Here is a 27,886-nt window from a genome sequence, read left to right as displayed (position 1 = left end):
AAATTAATGAGGATCGTCGATTGGCTTCGACTGTATGTGACATGAGTACCTCCTTCTTGATTCGTGCAATGGACAAGTGGACATAATTACGTGCGATGATATACGTGCGTGTGCGTGTCGGTGCGTGCGTGTATGTTTAAGATCGTGTGGAACACGATTCGCATCTTAAAGCGAGATCAGTGTCTCGTGGAGGACCGAAGGAATCACGTGCATAAGAAAGAACGTCTTTTTTCAATGTGATTTTGACACGAATTTTCCTTGAACATTTTCGAACCATTTTACATTTGTAACGCGCGTGTAATTGTTCTTGAGAGATGCTACTTCTTGTTTGGATACTCTGTATGACAGGTATCGTATGAAATATTAATGATTACACTAATCAACGTTGAAATCGTTTCCTGTATCAAAATAGTTAATTAATTCTTGATAATTTTTATGATAACGAATATGTCAGTAAAAATTGACTCTTAAGTCGGTTTTCATAGTCAATTCTTATATTATATTCAAGACCGTTTGTATGCAGTCTTAAGATGTCACAATCAATCAAAGAGTTGTATTAACATCTTAAAACATTGCTTAAAATATCTTAAGATTGGATAAATGCTGACTATAGTTTTCATGTTATATTAAAAGTTTAAAAAATCCGAGTTTAAATGTAAGAATTGAGTGATATCATCATTTTTTACGATACGAGTATGAATAGTCATTTTTCGACGAAATTTAGAAGTAAAATTTCCTGCCAGGTGCTACGCCATAAAACCTTCGAAATTGTCACTTTTTACCTCTTTGATGCCATTTTTCTTAAAATTATTTTAAGCCAAACTTGAACAATGGATTCTCATTCAACAGACAAAAATACATCGGAACTGACTATTCACATTCGCGATGCAAAAAAGGATAAAATTTTGTTGCCCGGTGTTGCAAGAATCGCGAATGATATTAAAAGTAGAAAATGTTTGATAGAATCATATCACGTTGTTTTTGGAAAGAAAAAAAGTGAGAAAATTATCAGAATTCCGGATCGTTCATAAATTTCTAGAACTATAACGTTTTGTTATTCTCGCACGCATTTTGAACAAGTATCCGTATTCGAAGAATTGAGTCGGAAGGGTGATAAAAAAACTAGAACGCGCCTCTCTCTGCTCCCGGCTATCTTGCGCTCGGAGGAATATTTTCGCTGACGTATTCGAGTTGTTAAAAATAACTCCTTCAGAGTTTCAGAATTTGCAAGCGGATTAAGAGGGGAAAAAAAAAGTGAATTGCCTGTATTATGGAGAGATCCCTGAGAGACAAGAAAATATTCATTTCTTAAAAGCTCCTTTGCTCCATGCGGCCTCCATGCAGCATTTACGCGAATGTGAATGAAATTGATTCAATTTTCACTTTATTGTTTTCCCACTTTAGATAATCGTCGCGATAACAAAGAACATGTTCGGGCGCAACCTAGTTTTCTCGTGATCGAAACCACACGAGTTAATCGGACTAAAATATCTCCTTATGGCGGCGGCGTAATTATAGCCATATTTCCGTATGAGGATCGATTTTTTCGAGAGGGAAAACTGTGGTCATACAGGGACGTATTGTAAAACTGTGCCTTGTTTGCTTACTCACATCAGACGCATGCAACTTCGGCAATCGATTTGCCCACCCCCGATGTACTTCCGCAAGTGCGTGTGAGAAGGCATAATTGCGTTGTAGTTTCGCTTTCGCAAGGCTGACCTGTTACGTATGCAAGCCGGCGGTCGGCACGACGCTGTATGGCGATCGATCATAAAGAAAGAAATGGATCTCCAGTGCGCGTGCATGCTCGAGGGTTGCAAAAATAAATTCCGCGCTCTCATGCGCGAGATAAGTAACGCGAGGGATTTTGCGTGCCGAGAATCGAAGGAAAGAGAAAAAAACAGGATGATTAAGTCTCGCACGGAGGCGCGAACGCGATTTCGCAATGCGGCGACCACTTTGCCGCGGCGTCGTTAAATGATAATTTAGTTATTATTATGTTGTATTTGTGGGCATATATCTATATATGTGTATATATATATATATATGTATATATATATATATATATGTGTGTGTGTGTGTTACAGGAGTTCAAGCTGCGACAAACCGCGACGGTCATCCAACTACAGTACAAACTTACGAGAACAAGACTGTCTTGCTGCCTTGCTACGTGGAAGGTATATTTGTTATATAATTTAATGATTGATTTTATGCTCTTCGCGTTTCTCCGCGAAAAGATTAATTGTCCGTTTCTTCGTTCGTACTTCTTTCTTCTTTCTCATTTCGTCAAGTGTGCGCGCACGTACGCGCTGGTGTAGAATTACTGCCATTTACGAAATTGCCTGACACTCCACAACCCGCAATCTCAACCCACGCGATAACAAACGCGGGGTGTCTTTTGAAACGTCGTTATTCCTACCTATGCGGGCGTACAAAATTAGGATAAAGTGGCACATGGAAAAGGGTGTATTTCCGTGCAACTGCCGTAAGCTGAGCTCTGTATCGCCAGGAGCATTATAAATGAATCGTTATAAGTCTCGTTAAAAATCTTGCTTCATTAAGACGAACGTTGATATTTTATATTTTTGCATATTCATTCCATTCTTTCTCTTTTTTTTTTTTGCACGTCAGTTGGTTTACCTTGTTTAAAGAGAAAAAGAAACAAACCCTTTTCTACCGAGGTTTGTTTTTTCGCCCCTTGTTAGCAGGTAGTACAAGTACTACGTGTGTTGGTTTTAGGCTTCAGACTTAAGTGGCGTCTACAGTGAGATTTTAAGGCGTAAAACTCAAGCCTGTCCCGAAATAAAATAGGTATGATAAGCCTTAATTAAGTCTTAAGGAATTAAGTCTTAATCAATTACATCGAATGTGAGAATAATATTTTACTAGAATTGGTTAAGATAGCCAATATTTACAATCGATTCTTATATTTGAGACTGTCTTAAGTACAGTCTTGATGTCATAAACCAATTACATAGAAGATTATATTAGCATCTTGAGAAGTTACTTAAAACAGAAGTTACTTAACATAAGAATGGACGATGAATACCGCTCTACATCTATTGTGTTTCGGGAACTAAAATCTCATTGTAGACGCCACTTCAGGCACGGGCGAGGATTTGTTCGAGTATATGGAAAAATATAGTTATTTCTGCTCGTGTAGACGCGCAAACTAGGGTGAGATGGTGGCGAGATGAGATCCTTCTGGCTGAAAGCAGCTTCGGGCAAGAACAGCAATCGTCCGAACGAATCACCCTGTATAGCAACGGCAGTCTGCGGGTCCACCACGTCCAACGGGAGGATAGCGGGCCGTATGTGTGCCAGGCAATCCGACCATCTCCGTGGGGACACGTCACGCAAGTACACGAGATCGAAGTGATGTGTGAGTACATTGCGGTATGTATATACCCCACGATAAGCGGGATATACCCCCCATATAATGTCCCAGGGGGGGGATAAAATCTGTCTCTTGTATATCGAGACGGATCGACGCGTCGAAAGGATTCTAGAGTTCTTTGCGAAACGTCTATCCATCTCCTTGAGTTCTTGCGGCGATCGCAATCTATCTACGATCGCATCCAACCGTTTGACTTCTACCGATCCCGCCGAGACTCCTCGTCTGACAAGGCGGGGATCTGAATTTTGCACAAACATGACGTAAACGATGTAAAGTTGACTTACAAAATGCGTACAACGGAGATTTTTATTTATTCGTTCGCGCTCCATTCCGCTCAGATCCATCCAGCGTGGAGACGGTACCGGAGCGCGGCGAGCTGGAGGTCGATCTAAACGAGGAAGTGATAATGCAATGCGTGGCGAAGGGTGTACCGGCCCCCGTCATAAGTTGGAGGACGAAGGTAATCGATATTCCTGGGCTATTCGATATATACCATTACCTATATGCCAACGATATTACGCGATATCCGCGTCAAACGTTCCCTCGTTGATGGGAAACGTTTGATGAGAGGGGGAAAATAATGAAAGAACGGAAAAAGAATGAAACTCGAACGCGGATGTCCGTTCGTGAGATTTCTCCCAATCGGATCATAAGTCAATTTAAATTGGAGCGGTGCATTGTCCCGGATGGTAAAGCGTGCTTTTCTTTTTCTTCTTCGCAGGGCAGGGAAATTCCATTCAGGGACACTCGAGCGGTCCTGAGATTTTCCGCCGACAACCGAAATCTTTCCGGCAGGTATATCTGTGTCGCCAATAACGGAATCGGCGAACCGGCGGAGGCGCATATAGACCTACGTATCAGATGTGAGTCCCAGTGTATTCTCTGCAGGCAAACCGACGTGTTATTTGCCGTGATTTTGACATCAAAATGAGGACAAATAACGTCAGCTTCCTACCTCATCCATGTGTATCTGTGTACGCTGGGTGACTTCATTATTAGCTGCAATACGGGCTTTACGGAGCTTCGTTTCGGGAGCACCCGCGATTAATCGAGTTTAATTACGACCGCACTGAAACGATCATGCAAATCGCGCCCTATCCTCCTTCACGCCACGTAGCAGCACAATTAAGAAATTGCCGCAGATTGCTCCCTTTAGTACTCCAATCAAACGCATGAGCGAGCCAATTATGCTGATTGTACAGTTGCTACGAGTGTTTTGCAGATGTTAATCAACCTTGTAATGCGCTAACAATCCTTTCGCTTTTGCAATATCAAAACAAGTCTTATATGTACCTCAGAAATGCTGCTTTAAAGACATAAACGACATGATTGTGTACATGTGCGTGCTTTAATGTATATGTGATTAAATAACTAGAGTGACTTTGATCTGAACTTTGATAGTCTATTAACAATCTTATCAAACAATACCTGTTCTATTATAATATAATATTGTTAACGCGGATAGAATTAATTATTAATTTCTCGTTTAATCTAATAAGGAAAAGGATTAGATCAGATATAATAAATTATTTTGTTTGAAATTTTGCTGATTCTGTTAGTTGATTAATTGCCGATTAGTTAATCAGAGCTTTACCGGAATCACCCTAATGCTCATTTCTGCGATAATTTCAGTTTAATTTACTTTTTATCTTTCTCTCCATTATAGAACTATAAAAAGATAAAGATTAAATAAAACCGAGATTCAAGTTGATATACTTTTGTAAAAATGAGCCTAAATCAATTTACTCGAGTGAATATTATCGCAATTGAATCTTTAATCTGAGAGTAGTCATCTTTTTTTTCTTTTTTTTTTTTAATATAAATGCTCACGGGATATTTTTACACTCCAATTAAATTGAAATCTCTATTATTAACAAAATATCGTATATTATCGTTTTTCGATTTATTCGAGAAACTTCGATTTATTCGTATGGACTTAATCACGATTTTCTAAGAAAAGTAAATAGAAATCAAATAAGTATCAAATGGAATAAGCACGTTAAGTACATTAAGTACATTAACGCTTTTTTTATTGCGGATTTTGGGTGGAATTACATATTTAAAAATTCGTAAAACATAGTTATTAAAAAAGAAAGAGGATATGTTAAACAATATCCATACGAAACAATATTCTACAATTCACATTTTTTCGCCGCTGGCGTATAAAAACCCCCCAGATGACTATTCTCAGGTAAAGTAATCTTTTAATGCTGTATGTACATTGAGTATCTACGCAGATAAGCCGGAGATCTACGTGAAGAAACCATGGGTGCATGCGAATCCGGGGATACGAATAACTCTGGATTGCACAGTGTCCGCTTGGCCCGAGGCGAAGGTGAGACTGCTTTTCTCTAAGACTGTCAATGGCGCGCAATTGCGCGTTAATTAATAGTTCGAACAATAATTAACGACGTAACTTGCAAAGAACGTGCACGCGCGTGCAAGTCACTTCGGCATAGTCCTCCCGTAATCGGACTTTTAATTACATGCAAGTACGCGAGCGAACTTCGCACCGGAAATCAGTCGTGGTTGTAGGCGTATCTCTCTTCGATATACTTCTAAGGGTCAACATGATACTATAAATACTTTGCAACATTTTTTTATGGGTTAATTAATAAAATTCTTTCTTTCGATTGATATAAAGCAGATGCTTTGAAGCATTTGTAGTGAAACTTTAACCGCATATTGAAGAGCAATCCTTAAGGAGATTGTAAGGCAAATGCAATATGTTAAGAATTATTGGAAAAATTACAGATTATCCTAAATTGCATTTAAAAGTAATAAAATTAGAGACAGTTGACCATCTGGATGAAAAATTATTTTAATAAAAAGTAACATTTTTTAAATTTGTACTCTAATAGAAATATGTAAAAATGTATTATAAAATAATAATAAAAATCTCAATTTTTTATATAAGTACTTTATGAATTCAAAAATATTTATGTAAAGTTACATTGAGATGCAGACATTAATTGTTCAGTAAATAAACAAAATATTTATTTGTGTGTTATAAAAAAAAAACTAATTGGTGAATCTCAACGAAACTGCATAAGTCGTTTTTGATACTTAAAATATTTATATTAAAAAATTGAGATTTTTGTTATTATTTAAAAAATTTTTGTTTATAACAATAAAAATAATATAAAATAAAATAAATAATCTATAAAAATGTGTTGCTCAATAAAAACAGAATGAACACAATTTTCACATGTATGTAGTTTGTTTAAAGCGTAAATATTAATATATGTGTTTTATGCCCTTACAACTTCCTTAAATCGAGGATTTTCCATAAAAAACAAGAAAGTCGAAAAATAAATACGAATGGAACTTACTTCTGCAAGAATGAAGACCTCGGTCTCTTCCTTCTTTCTCTATTTTTCTGTCCTCTCTCGAGGCCAATGCGAAATTGTATGCACGTGATTACTTGCCTCGGTCGAATAATTTCTGCACCCTTATTAACTACAAAATAACGTAAAATACTTTGAAAAGATAAAACAGGGGTCCGATAGCTCTCACGTATAATATATTGTAAAAATAAATTTTTACGCTCCCGTCCCGAATTCCGAAACTTTAATATGCGATAAAAATGTTCCCTCTTACATCTACAATAACGAAGCATCCGAAACGATACGATCGATCGGGTTTCGACGTCCAATACAAATACGAAATATTTTTCTGGCAATACGGCACTCTCTCGTCTTTTAGATTTCAACGAGTTCTTCACGCTTGGTAACTAAATGAAACCGCCCCTTCTATCTACCAAGCAATTTCTCACCGTGATCCTTTAAAGCTAGTCGCACGTGACAAATCGATTCGTGGGGCACGTGACTTATTATACTTTTTTTACTTCCTCGCAAAAAAAGGACCGAACGAGCCAGGGAGAATTGCGTTATCACAGCACTCGGCGATTCGAGTGGAATAACGTTACCAATATCGTACATCGAAAAATTGTAAAAATTAATTGTTCCGACAAATTATGAGAATTTTGCACTCGTCTCTTTTCTTTTAGGTTGAATGGTATTTCAACAACAAGACGATAAACTACACGTCGCGGATAGTGAAATATAGCACCGAGAACAATTACAGTCTATTGATAAAATACGTAATGTCAAATGATTCCGGTTCCTACACATGCAGAGCTTCAAATTCCATGGGAATCACCGAGAAGATCATCGAATTATCGCAGATCGCGAATCCGGCAGTGTTCCAAAAAGAATCTTGCAGCGCATCTAGCACGTCGTATAACTTTATCTGGTTCGCCGACAGTTACAGTCCTATCATCCAATATCAGTTTTGGTTTCGCAGATACAAGGTGAGAATTCGTTCATAGCTGAATTGTTGATCAATAAAGAGACCCGTTCCATACGAAATCTTGGTAAAATCGATATGAATTAAATCAATATCTCAAAATTAACATTTCGTCCTCTTCTAAATGAGGCGTGGGATCCAGTCCGCGGTTTTCGTGTGTTGTTCGCGTTACGATTCTGATGGCTGCCGCGCATGCAAGAGCTCGCAGGAATAATTGAACAAAAGGCAATGCCCGACGGCTTATTACTAGAATCTTCAGTCATAAAATACGCTTCTTGCTTTAACCGTTACCTGAATCCGCAATAAGGTAAAAAAGAGATGCCGGAAGTGCAGAGCGAAATGCAGAATATTGAAGTAACAAAATATTTGTTGGGTTGTTTCAGCACGCTCTACGAAGATTGAAAGCTGTTTTATCAGCTAATATTTTTTTCCTTCTTTTGAGGGGTAATTCATTTCCTTCATTTTATCAAGTGCCTTTCAAGTCGTCTCGGCCTCGAAATAATTTACAGAAAATGTGAAAAATGTTGGCAATGTAATGAGTTTTCCTGACAAAATATCAGAATGAAATTAATTTAATTTAAATACTTTACCGCCAATGAGAAAAAATAAAATTATTCCGTTCTCACTGTTTAACTTGTAAATTTTGCACATTCTTGTGCAATAATCTTATAACTATATAATAAAACAATATAATATTATGTAGAACAGATTTTTATGGATCGCGCTTTTGTGCCCTTTAAAAATCGATTTCAGCGTGATCGAAGATTTTTACGGATCTATTTTTTAATACGTCGTAGAAGAATGGCGGTGAATGGCACAAATTGTATATTCCTGCTGGCGGCGGTGACATCAGCCCGATGCATGTTCGCTCCTTCAATCTGACAGGGTTGGACGCGGCAACCTATTACGAGGCGGTCGTTTTGTCCAGAAATCGTTACGGATGGAGTCATCCTTCGGAGATACTGCGCTTTCACACCGAAGGAGCTCGTAAGTAATAAAGATAAGTCGTTCGCATATATCCGTTGCCTCCTACCTCTCGTTCCCTCTATTTTGCGCTCGCGCGCGACATAATGATTGCGAGGAAAGATACGTCCGTAAGAGGAAACCCAGATCGTATGTGATAGTATATCGTGTCCTATTTTGCTCGTTGCAGCTGTCGATTCCAGCGAAAATTCCGAGATGGATGATGATCAAGAACAGAACAGGATAGCAGGTAAATCTGACTTCTATTTCAATTTTTTTTTCTTTTAGCTAATTGCTAAGAATTAATCTTAATCCCTCTTGTATCCTCGATCATACTAAACTATATTAAAAATTTTTATTTATATCGTGACCTTATTTATTTTGGCTTGAATATAAAAATAATTGTTAAAATTTTCCTCATTACTTAACATCTCGAAAATTCAAGAATTATCTTTTCAATTGACAATTATAAAAATAAATTATGTTATTTAATTCAGTTGTGTATACTCTTTTATGTCAAATGGGACATACATATCTTAACATATTCAAAAATCTATACAATATCAAATATTGAATTTATTTAATTAAGATTAAATAAGTTTCCTTTAAAGAGATTGTTAAAATTTTATAGAAAAGAATACCATGATAAATATGTGTATATCATCTCACGTTATTCTTAAGCAGAATTACGATTCGTAAGATATGTGCGAGAATACAAAAGAAAAGAAGTTTTAAAAAATAAAATAATTAGTAATTGTTAAAGATTAATAACTTGTGTTATCTGTTTGTAGTCATACAGCTGCCTTCAATGTCGCAGCATTATCTTCTGACAACGGATGCAAGCGGATCGATTTATAATCAATCGCAAGTCTTATCGTTGATATTAAGTACGCTATGTATTTTAATCATAACACGCGATAGATTTAACTAATGTTGTATAAAATGCGAAGAATATAAAGTAGATTGTTGTAATTTATACGTATATGATACGGCTATTGTTAAATATTATCGTTATCAGTCATGTTTGCGCATCAATGAATCATTTTCATTAACGAAGATTATAGTATTATTCTTACATGGTTAGTTCACTCTGAACAATCATTAGTCATAATATAAAAAAAAATTAGAGTATAAATTTTTACTGTTTTATAATTTCATCTTTAAATTTTTACTGCAATTTTTGATTGTATAATTAAAACCGAATGATTTGTATAATTAAAACGATATAAAAATAAGTATTAATAATTTTAGCAAATTAATTTCGTCGGTAAACTCTGTTGCATAGTTCGGAACCTGCCTTTTATCACTTGGAAATAATATCGTCAGTCGAGACTAGTTGCAGAAATTTTGCTTTATGTAGAATTTGTCTCGGCAAATTCTACAAATGCTGTATTATCGGCCAATTTTCGTTTTGTTTTTCTCATAGTTTATTTCCCTATCCGTACCTTTCGCAAATAGTCTCGGTGTCGAAATAAATGTGCGAAAATGTTGAGAATACAATAGGTTTTACTGACAGGACATCATAAGGAGTCATAATGAAATGAATTTAATTTAAATGTTGTACAGCCAGTGAGAAAAAAAGTGTAATAATTCTGGATCTTACTGCTTGACTGGTTGTAAATTGTTTTGTATTCTTGTACAATTATCTTATAATTATATAATAATATAGTATAATATTAATATTAGACAGATTCACACAACGTCCGCAGTATGAAAAGGGATGCTTGCCCTTTGTTTTTTTTTCCTTCCTTTTTTCCATTTCTATTTTCTTTTGCTATAATATTCACTCCCATGATGACTAACATATGTAGCGCAAAATACTTGATAATCGGTCTCGTTTAAAAGTGAAAAATGTGTAAAAACGTGAACCCTCGATGCAACGACAGTATAGAGCATTGTTTTTTTTTGTTTCTGGGAAGTTAATTCGCGATGTACTGTATTCCACTTGATTTTCTTTTTTCTTATCTCGTAATAGTGGTTTTGGGTTTTGCTGGAATACTCCTAATTCCTGTCGGTAGCTCGAAGTTTCTCCTCGACAGCCTCCTCGGATGCCTCCGACAAGTCTGTCGCCTGTATATACTTTTGCACACCGACCAGCGACTTTTTCAAAGCATCGAAGGAACTCGAGTACAACATCTTCTTCTTAACCTTGGCCGTGTCAGGACACCACGACATCAGGAACAATTTCTGTTTCTTGGATGCCTAAGAAAAGAATAACACACAATGATATATCTTTAAAAAAATATTTATTATCGAATAGCTCTAACAATATTTTTTATGTACATATCAGTATATACGAAGTATATACTCATAGTTTATATGAAAATAGATATGGTCAGATAATTACCTCGGAAGTACCCTGACATTGATGGGTATATTCAAAGTCAAACAGGCCATAACGGCATTCCCCGCTACCGCCCTTCTGTAAATCCTCAAGGAAAGCGTCGTAAGCCGCGTCGCGAGGTCCGATAACTTCAACATCTATCTGCCTTTCGTCTTTGATGTAGAAAATCACATATCGGTGCTTTTTGTCTTTCTTTATCTCCTCGTACGTTGTCTTGCAAACGTCCGCGACTGTTACTCCAGATGCCTAATAAAACACATGTAAACAATACAGATTATTGTGGTGACAAAGTGAGAAGAAAAAACGAGATAAGTGACTACAATGTTTTATTGACGTTTTTAAAACGTTAACGTATTGATGTATTATCGCGTGTATTTTATATCTTCTTATCAATTTAAGGAAAAATCTCCGAGATATTTTTTTATCAGTATATAATATTTCATTTCGCTCGAAGGTTATTTTATTACGAAAGGAATTGAACATATAGAACCATATATAGAATATATTCGTTGACATCTGTCAGTGATGACCTGAACACAAAATCGCATGAATTTCATCGTTCAATTGACTGTCGCCCTACAATGGTCAGGTTGATTGGATCAGTAGGACCACCTCGCGTCAACATGATAACATCGGCATTCAGCAATCGGCACACGTCGCACGCTGCCGTGTCAGTCGGGCCGTTTAAGCCCATTTCGCGGGCAAAATACGTGGGGGACGCGCTACCGAAATAAATTCTTCCCACGCGCGAATCCCAACGCTAAAAGAGATCCGACGATCCACTTCTAAAGTTATCCCCTGGCTCTCAGGCACGTGCCGCGCGCTACGAACTTTCAGCCGGTCGTCTTTTCTCTCCGCACCGCGGAAATTCGTGAAATACGACCATGCTGGATTGCCTTGATATTAGGACACAAATGAACTAAAGGAAAAGGTCGAATACTTTTACCATTTCCAATTCTTGCAATCTCAACTTTTAAATTGTATCGTTCAATAAAAATATCTAAACTTATGAAAGAGAATGATCGTCCGAATCAATTTCAAATTTGTGGCCAAATATGGATCCTATCGAGCATCAAAAAGAGCTATAAGAAATTCTTTTTCTTAAGTCGTTTTTTGTCAAGTTGTGTTATTTTACATTGAAAAAAAAATGTTATATCAATGGCATTATTTTAATTGAAAATAATTGAGCCTGATATATTTAACAAATTATATATTTATTATAAAATAAATATTATAATTTGACAAATATACCATATTCTTGTTTTGATACAATTTTATTTGTTTGATTAATACTGTTATGAATTAAGAAAATTAATTTCAATTAAAATAATGTTGTTGCTACAACATCATTTTTCTTTCAGTGTATCTACACAAATCCGATGTTCCACATCGCTACAAATTTTCCCTCAGTTTTGGCAAATGTATGAAAGTGAAATTGGCACTCAAAGGGTGACCACTTGATCTTCCGTGTCGTATAAACATCTATATTTTGAAAGTTACAGTATTCGATTAGAGATAAAAATTACTACTACGTCTTCTAATTGTGATAAATATTATATTAAAAATAATTTTATATTGAATGATTATTGAAGTTACATCCAAATTGCGGATATTTTTTGTACGAGATTCCTCCTGGCTGTTCAATTATCGACGTTCAGTCTCGTTAAAATGACGTCGCATAACGTCAGCTCGAATTTCGTGGAAGCAAATGAATATTCGCGAGGCGGATTCCTGATCGTTAATTATGGCGTGAGGCTCAAATACGGACGTCCTCGATAGCCGACACCCGTACTAATGCATCGCCGCTCGTTCCACATGACCGAAGAAACGTAGCGGATATGAATCGGAGTGCGAGGGGGATCCTGCGAGAAACGCGACGATTGGAGGGTGGCCGACGAGAACGCAGAGGATGCAATTCCTGGGTCGATATCCTAACAGGGTGGCGACAGGGGACGCCGGTTAAAAGGGGCTCCCTCTTCTGGGGCGTGTTGTACCCCTTAGCGCAAGCCGCACATAAGGTCAGGCCGAGGATGATTCATCAATAAATCTATGTGCTTTCTTCAGCTTTCTACATTTAATTAAGAGAAATATACACGTATCAGATAACATGAGCGAGGATTGCAAATTGGAAATTGATTAAAGCATTTTCCACTGGGAAAACTAGTGTAACACTGATGCACACTGAGTGCAATTGAATGCAAATTGATTCACATATTTTTAGTTTAATAAATAATTTAATCCTTTTAATTACATTCTTTGTCGTCACGATAACCTTATAACATTGAAACGATTAAATTATTTATTGACATTGAAAATACGTAAAACCGATTTGCACAAGTGTTGCATGTTTTCCCAGTGGAAAAAATTTATAGTTTAGTGGAAAAAAAGCTATAAAACTGATCCAGTGAGACAGTGCACTGTAACCAGGGCAGTGACCGTGTAATTTTTTTCTTAGAGTGAAAACATTAAGAGTGACAAATTTCTCTATTACCTTCAATGATAAAATTTTCACTTTTTCGCCTCATAGAAAAAAATTACACGACCGTTATTGAGAAGTTGACAAATTATGATATAATGTGTCAACTTGCATAATTATTATATTTTGAATTTCACCAATAAAAAATTTGCAGAAATTTGTTTTTGCTTTTGTTATCTAACATTCTCTCTTGCTACTGTATACATATGTATATAATATCTTAGCTCGTAAAGTTCTAAAATTTTACCATGTGGCCATTCATAGAAAAAATATAGTATTGAAAAAATATAATATTAACTAGTGTAAACTGAAGTTATTTAACAGATAAAAATCTTTAACAGATAAAAAATTTATAATCTCTGTAAATATTATAATTTGACAAAAACTTTAGACTTTGCAAGAAACAAAGTATAGCTAATATCTATCGAACAATTCGTGCTCTTTTTTCCAATTTTCGACTGGCAAAAATCGATCATGAAGTAACGCTGCTTTGAGGGGTGACAAGATAAGAGGAAGACTGACGTGAGCAAAGAGTTTAATCAACCGACCGCCGTCATCGCCACGAGACGTCAGTGAACTTCGAGTGCTTTCTCTCTCTCTCTCTCTCTCTCTCTCTCTCTCTCTCTCTCTCTCTCTCTCTCTCTCTCTCTCTCTCTCCCGCAAGAAAATAACCGACCTCCTTACAGGCTCATTGAATTTTTCCCTCTCCCGTAGCTACTGGCGCACCACTGCCGTGCATCGCGCCTCTCTCTAGTTCACTGTCATCGTCGAGGCGCGGCGAGGTGCGAGAGGATACCAGAGGGGGAGTTAACAGATCGGAGAAGGGGACAGTTTTACGAGAGCCTCTTCTCACCAACAACGCCAAGATAAACGTTTCAGGAAAAATGACTATTCGAGTGTACATTCGATATACATTTTCCTTTCTAAATTTCGTTTCTAAATTTCGAGAGTTTCAACACTTAGCCGTTCACATTCCATTGTATTGTAAATTATTAAATTTTGATACAAATATAATTAAAAGGTATATATGTAATTATTTGAAAATTGGAAAATTACAAAAAATTGGAAAATTATCGAAGAAACTCTTCATTACATATATACTTTTATAATTGTACATGTATCAAAATTTGATAAGTAAATTCTTTTTAAAATTAATTGAAGAACATTTTGTGCTCGTACATAAGATTCAAGTTGCGTTTTCGAATGCTTAGAGTTCAAAATTCTTGATATTTTTACCACAATAAAATCGACTTCAAATCCATTGAGTTCAACGTTACGACAATCATGTGTTCTTGAAACACCTCGTACGCGAATAATAAATTTTTACATGGTTGAGAAAAGCTATCACGTCACTCGACGAGTTGCTCTATAATTATTTTCATGGATATAAAATTCCTTCGTGGGAGAACAGTCGACGAAAGGGTGCCGCGGAGGCGAACCCGCGAAGGGTTAAGGTCGTGCTTAATCGCACTGATAGGGAACGGTGAGACGGCGATATGACGCGATAAGAGCATCGAGTCACGGTCTTATTTATATCTGCACGAATTGCAAGTGGTTTTGATAAAGGAACGCAAGCCATCTTCGTTACGCGAAGTTGCAACTTTTTGCGATATTAACTGGACGCTTCCGCTATCGTCGCTTGCCTGCGTTTCGCAACTTCGGGCTGTCCCTTATTGCATCAATCTCACTCTTACCGAATCCGCGTCGAGGGAGTCACGTAAAGAAATAATCGGATTTTAATGTCAATGTCAATGGAAGAAGTTTTGGCACAACAAAGGAAAATGTATTTGTTAGCGCTGAAGACCCTGTTTCTGTTTTTGGTCTCAACTACTTTTTAAATTTTTTGAAGTGAAACTTCACTCTAAAGAATGAAAACTGAACCAGTCTTGAGTTGCAATTTTCAATCTTTAAGAACGGGATTTCATTCTTTTTAGAATCAGATTTACTTCATTAGTTTTTGGGAATATATAATACATGGCGAATACAATTCTTTAATAATAGATATATTAAAATAAAATAAGTTGCTTTTTTCAGTATACTTGATAGCATTTTTTATGATCTGATTATTGATGTTATTGATTTGTTTGTTTCTGGAGCTTTTGTTAAATCATTGCCTATCACAACAGTTGTTACAGAAAGAAAGCGCGTCAATTAAATGAAGTATGAAATAATTAGCAACGTTAATTAAATTAATTAGTTATAATTAGACCTTAATTTTAATTTTGTGTTTGGCAAAATCGTGGCTCTGTGAAAATTTTCGTAGAAAATTTCGTAGAAACGTGCTTTCAAATGACGATCACGGCACTACGAGACATTTGATCAACACAATCAATTACGAAGAAATATTGGCTTGGTTTCTTGAAAGATGAGATTCCAGAGATTCTCAATTAATATATAAATCAACGTGATTTTAAAGGCGCTTTTTCGGCTGTAATAAATATAGATTACGAATTAAATCCCTGCAATTTATCTTTCTCTCCCATTCCAAACGTATCAAGTATACATTGTATTCGTTCAAGCGGTGGATATAACGTGATGTAACCGGAAGAAAAGCCTGCCATTTCTCGCTGTCAATGGAAATTGATTGCCATCGATTTCCGTAGATCGCGACGCGCCGATTGAGCAGATCATCGAGATAATGTGAGAAGATTCCAGCGATCTGTCGACGATCCCGGTGGGAACCACTGAGTGAGATTCGAGTAGAAGTGGTTGCTGATAGCACGTGATTCGAAGCGCCCACCCGAAATAAAACAGGCGACGTTTTCTTGAGGATGACACTCAATAGTGATCTCGCCTCTTCGATTCCGCTCGCGGAATTTCTTTCCCAATGACGTTCCATAAAACATGATATTATTTATCAAAACTCGTTAACTCTCCAGTAAACATCAACTAAAAATAACATCAATAATAAAGCATTGGAAAGCTTGATTGTATTAATTGAAATTCTGGTTGAATTATATATCATGTGTATATTACAATTCTATTATAATTCTAATTGGGATAATCAGAATTCTGATTGATATGATTAGAATTTTCTGAATTGTTTATTTTCAACCCAAAATTTTTCTCAATATGATATCAAAAGTAATATAACATCAATAATTGGGTCAACAGAAAAAGCAGCTTTGAAACTGTCGTAGAATTCTTTAATATGATTGGTTTTTAAGTTTAATGCACAATTGAAAAACAAAAAAAAACAAAAACAGGCAATAGAAATAGGTAATAATAGATCTCTAACAGGAATTATGTATTCTGGTATATATAGATTGAAATCTGTCATTTCCTGTTTTTATTACTTGTGCTTTTTAATTGTGTCTAGACTTTATTCTTGATTTCTCATTGGCTCTAAATGTATATTAAATGTATATATGTATGTAAATAATTATATTAAAGAATCTTGTTGCAAAATTACTTTTTCTGCTAAGCACAGTTGTTACACACACACACACACATTATTTATACACACACACACACACACACACACACACACACATATACACACATGTATATATGTTATATCATATTTATATTGTTGAGGTCTAGTTTTTTATTATCTGGTTAATTGTGGTTCAGATTTAACCTCGTTTCTTGATGATAATGTACAAAATGTATTTTTCTATGGTCAGTAAACTAATGATAACTGATTTTGTAATTATATCTTAAAAGTCACTACAAAATATCACTTTAATGGTTAATCATAGAAAAATATCATTTTTACATCATCAGGTTCAATCCAATCACAAATTAACCAGCAAATGAAAAACCGGGCCTAAGTGTGAAATTATAACATTGACATATGTTACTTTCAATTAGTTTGCTAGCTTTCCTTAAACTCATGCAAAAAATAAATTTGGAGAAAATGATTCAGGAGGTCCAAAGACCTTCAGAATACATCATCGCCTCATTATTTATTTATTATATTTTTAATAACGGCCACGCGTCATCCTCTTCTTCTACGTAGGTTAACACATACACACACATACATATATTGAGTCATCCAAAAAGTATCCGAGATTTTTTGTCACTAGATGTGTTGATCATCAACACATCTAGTGACAAAAAACCGCGGATACTTTTTAGATGACCCATATATATATATATATATATATATATATATATATATATATTGTATATATACTCGATTTAACCAAGTAGAGCGTGTCACATGCGCGCGCACAATCGATGTTTTTATCTAACGAGAAATGATAGAAAATATAAGTAAATAAATAAATACACAAGGCTGCAAAGGCGCCATTACAATGTTATGGTTACTCGAATCGAGTCACCGTCATTCTTTCGCGGCGAGCCGTTACCTTTTACGTCGTTTTATCAAGGCGATCGTCGCGACGTCCGGAGGTATGTTCTCCGGAATGCTTTACGGTAATTTCGGCGCATTTCGAGTTTCTCCCTGGACGTCGCACGCTCTCGCGTTGAAGTAAATCGAGATTATCTCCTGGACGGAGCTAAAAAGAGATGAAGCCGAGAATCGAAATCCCAGTTAACTTGAATTTAAAATATTTATAGAAATGGCCCTATATCACGAGACACCGATTTTCATGGATACAGAATCGAACTCGTGAGAGTGACAAGACACCGGTTGCAATCGGATGCAATGCAACGTTCGGAAAGGCAAAGAGAAGAGGAGACACAGATAGAGAGGGAGGGAAAGAGACGGAGATAGAAAGAGAAAAGATAGAGAGAAAGAGAGAGAGAGAGCGAGATGGAGAAAGACGGAGCGAGAAAATGCAATCTCCCAGCATAAAAGCGCGATCTCACGCCGCGGTGACGCGCGATTCTCCGTCGTCACTGATCGGTCGGTCAATTAGCTCGCCGAAGTGGAAATGAATCATACGCTTCCTGGAAACGACGGCGAGTCCGTGCGTGCTGTCGCAAGGATCGTCACCGTCGCCGTTGCCGCGGTAATCCGCGCAGGAGGCTAAATAATGAGGTCTGCGATGGAGATAGACGAGAGCGGAACGATGATACGTGGCCGAGACAAGGCCAGAAGACGCCGCGCAGGCGACTCGCGAGATTCTTCCGGGCGGTCGCCGTTGCGAGAAAGGAGGCGTATCTCGGAGCCGGGCAGCAATGGCCGACCGGCGCGTCTGCTGCGGCCATAACCACAAAAAGGCCGTCGTCGGCTGCCGGGTCGGGTCGAACCTCGCCCGTCGCCATAGACAGATGCCGCGATCTCGACGTCGCGCGTTTACGGAACGTTCTTTTCCCTCGCCGAGGTAGTTAATATCCGCGAATTGTGCGATTTGCAAAACGACGGTGGTGATGACGACGACGGCGGCGGCGGTGGCCGCTGCCGTTGCGTCCAGATATTTACCATTTTCCGTAGCGAGCGATGTAGCAGTGGGCAGAGTCACGAGCACTTTAACCGACACTTTCCCGGTGTATCTCGGCCGTGATGGAACTGGATAGCGGCGTAGTGTCCAGTCGAAGAGATCGCGCGGCTGGCTCACACGGGCGAACGGGAAGGGAGGCTCCTCTCTCACGACCAGCCGGCTATCTCTCTCTCTCTTCCTCTCTCCACGAATCCTGTATCCCTACGCCTGCGCGCGCAGCGCCGCCACGGCCCGCCGTTCCGATTGGCCCGCGATGGGATGCCCGCGCCCCGTCAAGCGTCGTCAAAAATTCGCGGTTGCGCGCCACCGCGCGTTACAATAGGCGCGCGAGACAGAAAAATCGCGCGAATCGGAAATCTATCCGATATTCGGAACGAAGTATGCTAGTCGATATTGTAAAAGAATGAACGCGTCGGATAATTAATGCGTCGCGCCCGACGATCTGTGAATCGGATAATTAATGCGTTGCCGACATTCACGTGAAACGAAGCGGCGGGTAAAATGAGAATGCGCGACAAATACGAATTGAAATTAGCGGCGGGGATAGTAAACGCGATAACGGCGCGAATTTCCCAATAGGACGACCAAGGCCGATCCGGCGTGTACATACGCGACTTACGCAAGATCGATTCGCGGACACGCGACTTTCGGGAGGAATCAGTCATCGACGCGGGACGTGCCGGTCACGCGGTCCAATCGCCGCCAGGGACGTGGGGAAATTGCCTTATATGGGCAGCGGCGTGCGAACGATCTGTCCGGCGCACACGCGTCGCGACTGCGCGCCGAGTCCTCGCGACGCGCATTGAAATATGCGACTGCGAAATGTCGCGATCGGTAAAACAGGCTCAAGAGCATATCGAGTCTATGCGCGTGAAAAAATTTTCAATCCACATTTATATGGGGTAGTAACGGTCTTGAGTAGTAGAAAATTGACCAATCATAGTTGATTATTCTTCTCATATTCGACAGTAATTGATTAACTTTCTATGATTTAAAATCCTACAACCGCTACGACTTTCATTGTAGACTTCGCGTAGGATATCGAAAATATTTATCGATATTTATTCATCAGATTACAATTATCTTAGTTAATTATTAACTTCAAGTAATATTAAGTAACGTTAATCAGCTGTTAACGTAGATACAATTATTAATTTTTTGTTATATAACATCCAGTAAAAACGACTGACAGTTATATTTAACATATGAAAAAAAGATGAGATTAATTAAAAATATTACTTTAAATGATTTTATCGAATTTACTGAATTTTAATCGATAAATTAAATTATTTAAAATTTATTGTTAGTCGAGGCCGCTATTAGATTTTCTGTTAGGATAGATTTCGTGGAAGTACAATGAAAAGCAAAGATGATGCTCGATACAGAAATTATATGCGAAACATACCGTAACAAAATACAGAATTTGTTGACAAACATGATAATGCGCTTAGTCGATCTAAAAAATATATATGAGATCGTCTAGTAGAATAAATATAAAATCCTAATAGAATAAACATCCCCATCCACACACGCACACACATACATGTATATATTTGTTAAATACTGTTAGCAGTTACATAATTTACAATATTATTAATTTTGTACATAAGAAAGTGGCATCATTACACGTTTATTACAAAAAGATCAATGTATCTTGAGCAGATAGTATATACTTTAAGATTTGCAATAAATTATATAATTACTAGTAATAAAAACTACTGTATGTGAAAAATATGTATTAATAAAGGAAACACGTATTGCAATGATAAAAATTAGTACATATAAACATAAAGTATCTTATATGCATGTGTGATGTTATGTATCTCGACATTAATAGCAAATTATATATATGTATATAAGTAAATAAAAATTATATACAAATAATATATATAATATATATTATTACATATAAATGTATATATAATTTGCTATAATATACTATATATATATATATATATATATATACATATATATATATATATATATACTAGTTTATAATCTTATCCACTTCTTATCGCTTCTGAGTATTATAAGTATAAATATTGCGTCCATTTTATGCCATTACTTGGCACGATATCTTTATATGGCGATCATGTAGAGAATTACGTGGCTGCTCACTGTTCCAAAGATCCAGATTTAAATCCATGCCCAGAATACATATACCTCAGATTTTATTTGATCACCTCTCAGAAGGCAATGGCAAATCATTGAAAGTATTTAATTTGCCATAACAATCTCTTCTAATAGGCCGTTTGAAATCCAGCGTTAAAAAGACATTAGTACATATAAACATAAAGTATCTTATATGCATGTGTGATGTTATGTATCTCGAACATTAATAGCAAATTATATATATGTATATAAGTAAATAAAAATTATATACAAATATTATATATAATATATATTATTACATATAAATGTATATATAATTTGCTATAATATACTATATATATATATATATACTAGTTTATAATCTTATCCACTTCTTATCGCTTCTGAGTATTATAAGTATAAATATTGCGTCTATTTTATGCCATTACTTGGCACGATATCCTTATATGGCGATCATGTAGAGAATTACATGGCTGCTCACTGTTCCAAAGATTTAAATCCATGCCCAGAATACATATACCTCAGATTTTATTTGATCACCTCTCGGAAGGCAATGGCAAATCAAAAAACTGTAGATTTCATATATTAATGGATATATTATAGTGATATATAGAAGAGGTAATCACATCTCTAATAAGAATACGTTTCGTTTTCATGCTATAAGCATCAATTCATCCGTGTTATCTATTAAATATTGAACAAGGGCAAATGATTACAAGCGCAAAACGGAATGCATCCTTAGAAATGATGGAGACGAAATGAATATCGAAAAAGAAAGAGAAAAAAACATTCATCATTTTCTCGAATGCATAAATTTCGCTATTATTACGTTAACAACAATAACAGCGTAGAAAACGTATCTCTGTGTAACAGAATTGACAACTTTCGGCTAAAACTGAAAGACAAGAGTGTCCATTAAATCGAAGAAAGATAACACTCTCATCTTTTAGTTTTGGAAAGCTGAATTCAAAGTTGTGTTCCAAAATTGACTGCCAGTAATAAAAATCTATAGTAACGTAAACTATAGCATTTTCAGTGCTGGCAGTAAATTTGAAACACGGCATTATTATGTACAGAATACATTTTCTGTTACTGTTGTTAATGCAAACGATAGTAAAATTAATATATTCAAGAATATGATAAACTTTTACAAATAACATTGTTCAGATTTCTCTCTCTCTCTCTCTCTCTCTCTCTCTCTCTCTCTCAAATCCATCGCCTGTTATCAGTGGTAACCTGGTAATCTCTTTTGTATATATCACTTCTGAATATACGGGACCTACAATTTTTTCAAACATATATTACATAAAAATAAGAATCGCTTTCTACAGTTTTACAGTATTTAGCAATAGGGCTATACACAGTTACAATTTCTTGACAATATTTCCTAGATTAGGAAAATAATAATTTATTATATGGTTAGAAGAAAGATTCTGAAGTTTCTTGTACTTAAATATATTCCCCTCCCTCCGCCCCTAAATACACGTATGTACAATTTTGATAAAAGAAATGTAGAGACAATGAAGATGCCTTATTACAATTTATAATATAATGTAATACGATGCAACATTCATTTTGTACATATTTTCTACATGTCATATATCATAAATACAATTATAAAATCGTAATACATTTCGTTTGACACAATCTTTTTCAGCAATATTAAAGTAATAAAAAAATAAGTAAACAATGAGACAATATATTAACCTATTTTTAAATAAATTTAATTTGTTTCTTTTTCAACAAGAGAATCGGTATTGCTAAAAAAAAAATACTTTTTTTATCATTACATTAATATGTAGGATCTCAAATGATAAAAATTATAATTCAAAAACATTGAAATATTTATATACAGTTTTGCTTTTCCTCAATAGAAATTATTAAAGATATATGAGTAAATTGAGAAAGATGTCAAAATAATAATATACTGTACATAAGTGAACAACACAAACAGAATAACGTATAGAATATGTGAATTAAAAGGTATAAGTTTATCTAATTGATATTGATATTGTAGTATTTATGTTAATTATACATATATCTTCCATTTTTTTCTGATAAAATGGCCTTTTAATAAGATTTTTATTCTATTGTATACAACGTAAAATCTTATATCATTTACTGTAATCAAAGTTGATTTTTATATAAATGATTTGTAAGAAATTTAGTTATTTGGCAAATAACTTGATCAGTATAAATATGTCTTCCTTTTTTTTTCTATTTTTCATTTAAATATTATAAGATATCCAAGTAGCACAGTAACACTTGTAGAGCGTTAAAAAGTGATTATATGCACTTTTTTACCGCTTTGTGAAAATTGTATGCTACTTGAGATACTATGGTTGTCTCTTATGTGCATTGGAAGATATGTGATAAAACGTAAAATAATATTTTTTCGCAGCATCTAAGTAATATATCTTAGTAACCTTATTCCTTAAGTACTGTCATTATTAATCAAATTGTTCTATGTACGCAATTATTGCATGTGTACAAAATTTTTCGTCCAGCAATGACAATGTCGCTATTTGGAGTACATAATAGGAACCGATTCGTTGAAATCTTTTTGAAGAATTGGAACCTTAATTAAAATCTCTTTAATACATTGAGTACGATGATGAATGATGGTAGTGATTATCGATTCTTTTCATAGATTTTAATGGCAAATAAGAGTGCACAATAAAATTTTGATTAAATTATACAGTAATGATTTCCAATATATATATCCTACATAAATAATATATATGCGTCACATATCCATATATATAGATATAATCATTAATCTGACATTATATTATAAAATTCTAAAAAATTTAATAACAAAATTTCCATTAGATACCATATAGTTTGTATCATTAATATTCCTTTATTTATTATGTAATACAGTATTATTTAATCCTTCGTGTATAGGGAACCACTACCACTCAACGTATTAAACAGATAAATTCTTCATTAGTAGTAACATTGCAAGTATAGTTATAAATAATCTAATCTCTCAGTCAATCATTATAAGAACGTATCCCCGTTCTTGTTATTAAACAGAGCATTCGATAGATGAGGTGATATCTTTAATTGCAAGATAACCTCGACAACTTAGCCTTATCGTATCTTTATGACGTTTAAGACATATGAACTGTTAGATAAGACCGCGTTTCTTTTTGTAATCTTCTAGGTTTAACGATCGGCGAGGTCCTGTATCCTTGATATTATTAATGGGTTTCGGTAAAACGCTAACAGGATTGTCTAAAAATAAAATTGTACAAATTATATAAATATTTGTACTCTACTCTGTATATCTCGTTTTGTTTTAATTGCTGGGAAATTTATAATTTCTTACAATACTTCTTGCAAAACTTACTTGGAATAGGAACTTCCAAATCGATTGTTATATCAAAATCATGTGCGTCAAATAGATCTTCTGTACTTTGCTTTTTCTTAGATTCCTGTCCGTTCTCTTTATCAACAGCCGACACTGAATCTCCAGTCGGATGAGGATTCGATTTATCATTTACTGGAACTGCTACCACTTCAGACTCATCTTCCGGCTTATACACCATCCTTGGCTTAGTACTTCGCCTGGTGAATGGATCATCGACTTTCTTACCCTTATTAGCCTTCAGTTCTTCCTGTTATAACAAATTCGATTGAAATTGAAATATCATTTAATCAATTGAAATGTTATAATAAAAATTATATCCTAAACATTACCATTATAGCTTTCTCAGCTTCCTCTACATTTTTCTTTCGGTTGCGATCATTTATGTATGATATACTAGAAATTGTTGCCGTACGCATTTTATCCAATTCTGATGCACGCTCTTCTAATTCACTCAATTCTTGATTAAGTCGACTAGCTGTCTCGTCATCTCCTCTACAATTAGCCGCATCACGTTCTCTCATCAGCTGTGCTTTCTTCATTGCGTAATTGTAAGGAGTTTGTTTAAATCTCTCCTTTTCACGTACTATTTTTTCTATATCCTCTTCTTTGAATTCATATACCAGCGCTTCCTTAATGTCCTTTAACTTTTGCTCTACTTCATCAAACGTAGGCGTCGATATTCCTTGTAGCGCACAAGTTTCTTTCCACTTAAAGAATTCGGAATCTGTGAATTCCTGATTTGAAACAAACTCCAACCTGAATACACGTTCCTGTGCACCATGGCGTAATTTCAATCCCTTATTCGTCCTTGTACCACCGAGTTGATAAATCTTTCCTGTCTCACACACACCGCTTATCTCAGCTACTCTATAGACAGGTTTGCCATTATTATTGCCAATTCCTATTCTGACAAAGCAACCTTGCACTACTCTGTCAAAGAAAGGTAAATGAACGAATCTCTCCATCTTATGACGGGATAGTCGAATCTTATTTAAATCTTCCTTAGTACTGATGTACACTGGTTTCTTAGGTCTAGCTTTGTTGCTAGTAATCGATCTATAAATAATTATATCGAATAAAAATATAACTGAATAAGAAAGAGATATATAAAAAATATCATTGAATAAAAAAATAGCCTAAAACTTACTTTTTATCGTTGTCGGAATCCGAATCGCGACTTTCACTCGAAGATGATCTACGTAGAGGCGCTGGTTTAGTTACTTCTTCCTCTTCTCCACTATCCGATGAACCACTATCATCAGAATATATATCAGATGCCTTAAGTTTTGTTTTGTTTGCAGCCGCTTTATGATCATCTTCCAATTCTTCTTCCTCGATATCCTTTGATTGTTGTTGTTGCTGCTCTATCCTCTGTTTCTCTTTTTCCTCTATTAATGAAAGAATGGAATTAGAAATATTTGTAATATTTTTAATATAAAGAAGGTAACAATATATAAAAAACCTACCTCGTTCCTTCTTTTCTTCGCGTCTAGCTTTGAGCAACGACATTGCATGAAACTTCTTGTCTTGCTTTTCTTCTATTGTCTTCTTGCGATCTTTACTCCTCTCTTTAGGATCTGGAGCTCGATCCATTTTCTGCTTCTCTTCAATACCTTTCTCCTTCTTTTTCGATTCCTTTTGTTTTTTCAATTCCTGTTTCTTGGCCATTCTTAATTTCTTCTCAATTTCAAATCTTGTTTTCATAATTTCACGTTGTTCAATTCGTTTAAAGATTTCTTGTTCACGTTCTTTCTCAGTCATTTGTGCAAGTCTAGCTTGATCCTCCGCATCTCCCATAAGTTTGTCATCGTAGCCATCGTTGAATTCTTCTTGGCTGGAACTGGAACCACTCGGATCTGAATCTGATACCTCACCTATTACAATAAAGTAATTATTTATAATAGTAAAACTTAAAATATCATATAATTTATTCATATAATTAAAAAAAAAACAAAGTATACATTTGTAAAAGATTTAATTTCCATATACCTTCTTCTGGCTCTGAAAGCTGCTTAGCTGGTTCTTTCTCACTGGCACTGTCCTCTGAGCTAGACTTTGTCATCTTTCGTTTACTTCTCTTTGATGGCGACTTTTTCTTCTTTGTTTTTCCAGCTTTGTTATTCCAATCATCAGAATCTGATATATCTGAATCATGTTTGACATCCTTCTTAATGGATCCGTTATCCTCATTCGATTGAGAATCATCTTGAGACTTTCCTTTCTTTTTCTTTGCCAATGACAATAGGTCCTAAAATTTAGTGAAGAGACACATGCTCAATTACTAATGATAAAATCATGGAAAAAATTATAACAGCTCAGTTCCATATTGCATTGTATTCTATGAGTTTTGACAAGCAATCATATTATTATATGTTACTAACATTATATGTGTTGTAAACAATTATATATTACATTTTATATTTTATATTACATGTAATATACTTCTTGCAACTGTTCCACATTCTTCATTTTGAAATAAAATACGCAATCAAGCATTAAAAAGAAAAAATCCAGATAGTTTAAAAATAAAGAGCTAAAAATACATATTGTTTTATCTTAAAACATTCGTAACTCAGAAATTAATAATTCTAAGTTATTTAAACACTAAAGATCCAGCTTGACTATTTAAAACTTTTATTACCTAGTTGTTGTGTATTCATATTACAATTTTAAAAAATATTTAGTTTAATATTGCATAAAATTCGTACATATATGTTTACTTGCACTTGTATTGGGTATTACCGTAAATTATGCAAAGTCGCTTAGTGAACGCAGTTTAGCAGCGTGCACTTTGCAATTCGTGAACGGAGATAAACATACGGTATGATAATGGACGCAGAAGTGAATGGCACAGGACTTTTACATAAAGGCTAAGCTATTTACATTGTCTAAGTCCGAACCGCTCTCCGACGCACTCCCGCTACTGTCGGAATCTATGAGGGCCTGATGCTTCCTCTTGGGCATCCTGGAGACGTGTGCCCGTCGATGGAGAATGTAAACGGTAAAATTTCACCGTGCCTCATACGACGCGAGCACGGGGAATCAACCGAAGTAGCTTTCAAAAGCGTATAGATCAGAGACTCGAAGCAGAGAGAGCAAAAATGGAAACCACAACGGTAGAAAGATCGTAACAACACCGATACAAGCCGCGAAACGACAAGCTGTACGTTGCGAGATGGAGGGATGGAGTCTCGCGCAAACGCAATAGTGCCAGTGCTAGCAGACGCCGTTATGCAGGCTTCACACTACCAATAGGAAAATTTCCCAAAATAAGCGCAATCGACGCGCATAGAGTGCACTTGAATGCAAATTAATTCACATATTTTCAGTATTGATAAATAATTTAATCCTTTTAAATTACGTATTTTTTGATGTCATTTTTTTTATGTAATCTCATAAGCTTAAAAGGATTAAATTATTTATTAACACTGGAAATATATAAGCCAATTTGTATTCAATTGCACCAATGTTACACTAGTTTTTCCAATGGAAAACACTATTTTTTTCTTGAGACAAAAATATTACCAGCTAAAAATTCTAGGAAGTGAATTTTCTTATT

General features: G+C 35.6%; 3 protein-coding genes across 5 annotated transcripts; 1 reads left to right on the top strand and 2 right to left on the bottom strand.

Annotated features, from left to right (window-relative positions):
- Positions 1 to 150: 150 nt before the first annotated feature.
- LOC105154123 (limbic system-associated membrane protein) lies at positions 151 to 10,852 on the top strand. Of its 2 annotated transcripts, none has more exons than XM_087406868.1 (10): positions 151 to 348; positions 2,088 to 2,177; positions 3,164 to 3,382; positions 3,736 to 3,857; positions 4,119 to 4,260; positions 5,635 to 5,732; positions 7,407 to 7,709; positions 8,503 to 8,692; positions 8,859 to 8,918; positions 9,460 to 10,852. In XM_087406868.1, exons 1-10 carry the CDS (start codon positions 315 to 317, stop codon positions 9,597 to 9,599), a joined length of 1,398 nt encoding a protein of 465 aa, XP_087262994.1. In that variant the 5' UTR covers positions 151 to 314; the 3' UTR covers positions 9,600 to 10,852. The 2 variants fall into 2 exon arrangements, with proteins under 2 accessions (XP_087262994.1, XP_087262993.1); XM_087406867.1 differs by having other exon boundaries at positions 3,146 to 3,382.
- On the bottom strand, positions 10,199 to 18,978 carry tsr (Cofilin/actin-depolymerizing factor homolog tsr). The gene is made up of 3 exons (XM_011069255.2): positions 18,821 to 18,978; positions 11,016 to 11,258; positions 10,199 to 10,870 (listed from the first exon to the last, which is right to left on the bottom strand). The coding sequence occupies exons 1-3, from the start codon at positions 18,821 to 18,823 to the stop codon at positions 10,670 to 10,672; spliced, it is 447 nt and encodes a 148-aa protein (XP_011067557.1). The 5' UTR covers positions 18,824 to 18,978; the 3' UTR covers positions 10,199 to 10,669.
- A 1,231-nt stretch (positions 18,979 to 20,209) lies between these two features.
- Rtf1 (RNA polymerase-associated protein Rtf1) lies at positions 20,210 to 27,554 on the bottom strand. 2 transcript variants are annotated; one of them, XM_087406865.1, is made up of 7 exons: positions 27,211 to 27,554; positions 26,317 to 26,575; positions 25,794 to 26,201; positions 25,475 to 25,715; positions 24,657 to 25,383; positions 24,307 to 24,574; positions 20,210 to 24,191 (listed from the first exon to the last, which is right to left on the bottom strand). In XM_087406865.1, exons 1-7 carry the CDS (start codon positions 27,289 to 27,291, stop codon positions 24,085 to 24,087), a joined length of 2,091 nt encoding a protein of 696 aa, XP_087262991.1. In that variant the 5' UTR covers positions 27,292 to 27,554; the 3' UTR covers positions 20,210 to 24,084. The 2 variants fall into 2 exon arrangements, with proteins under 2 accessions (XP_087262991.1, XP_087262992.1); XM_087406866.1 differs by lacking the exon at positions 27,211 to 27,554 and adding an exon at positions 27,070 to 27,203.
- Between the last annotated feature and the right edge of the window lie 332 nt (positions 27,555 to 27,886).

This window comes from Acromyrmex echinatior, chromosome 6 (genome assembly GCF_024713525.1).
Source record: "Acromyrmex echinatior isolate Ae372 chromosome 6, ASM2471352v2, whole genome shotgun sequence".
Lineage (NCBI taxonomy): Eukaryota > Metazoa > Arthropoda > Insecta > Hymenoptera > Formicidae > Acromyrmex > Acromyrmex echinatior.
Note: the sequence above shows the minus strand (reverse complement) of the source record. Positions and strands in the feature narration are given on the sequence as shown.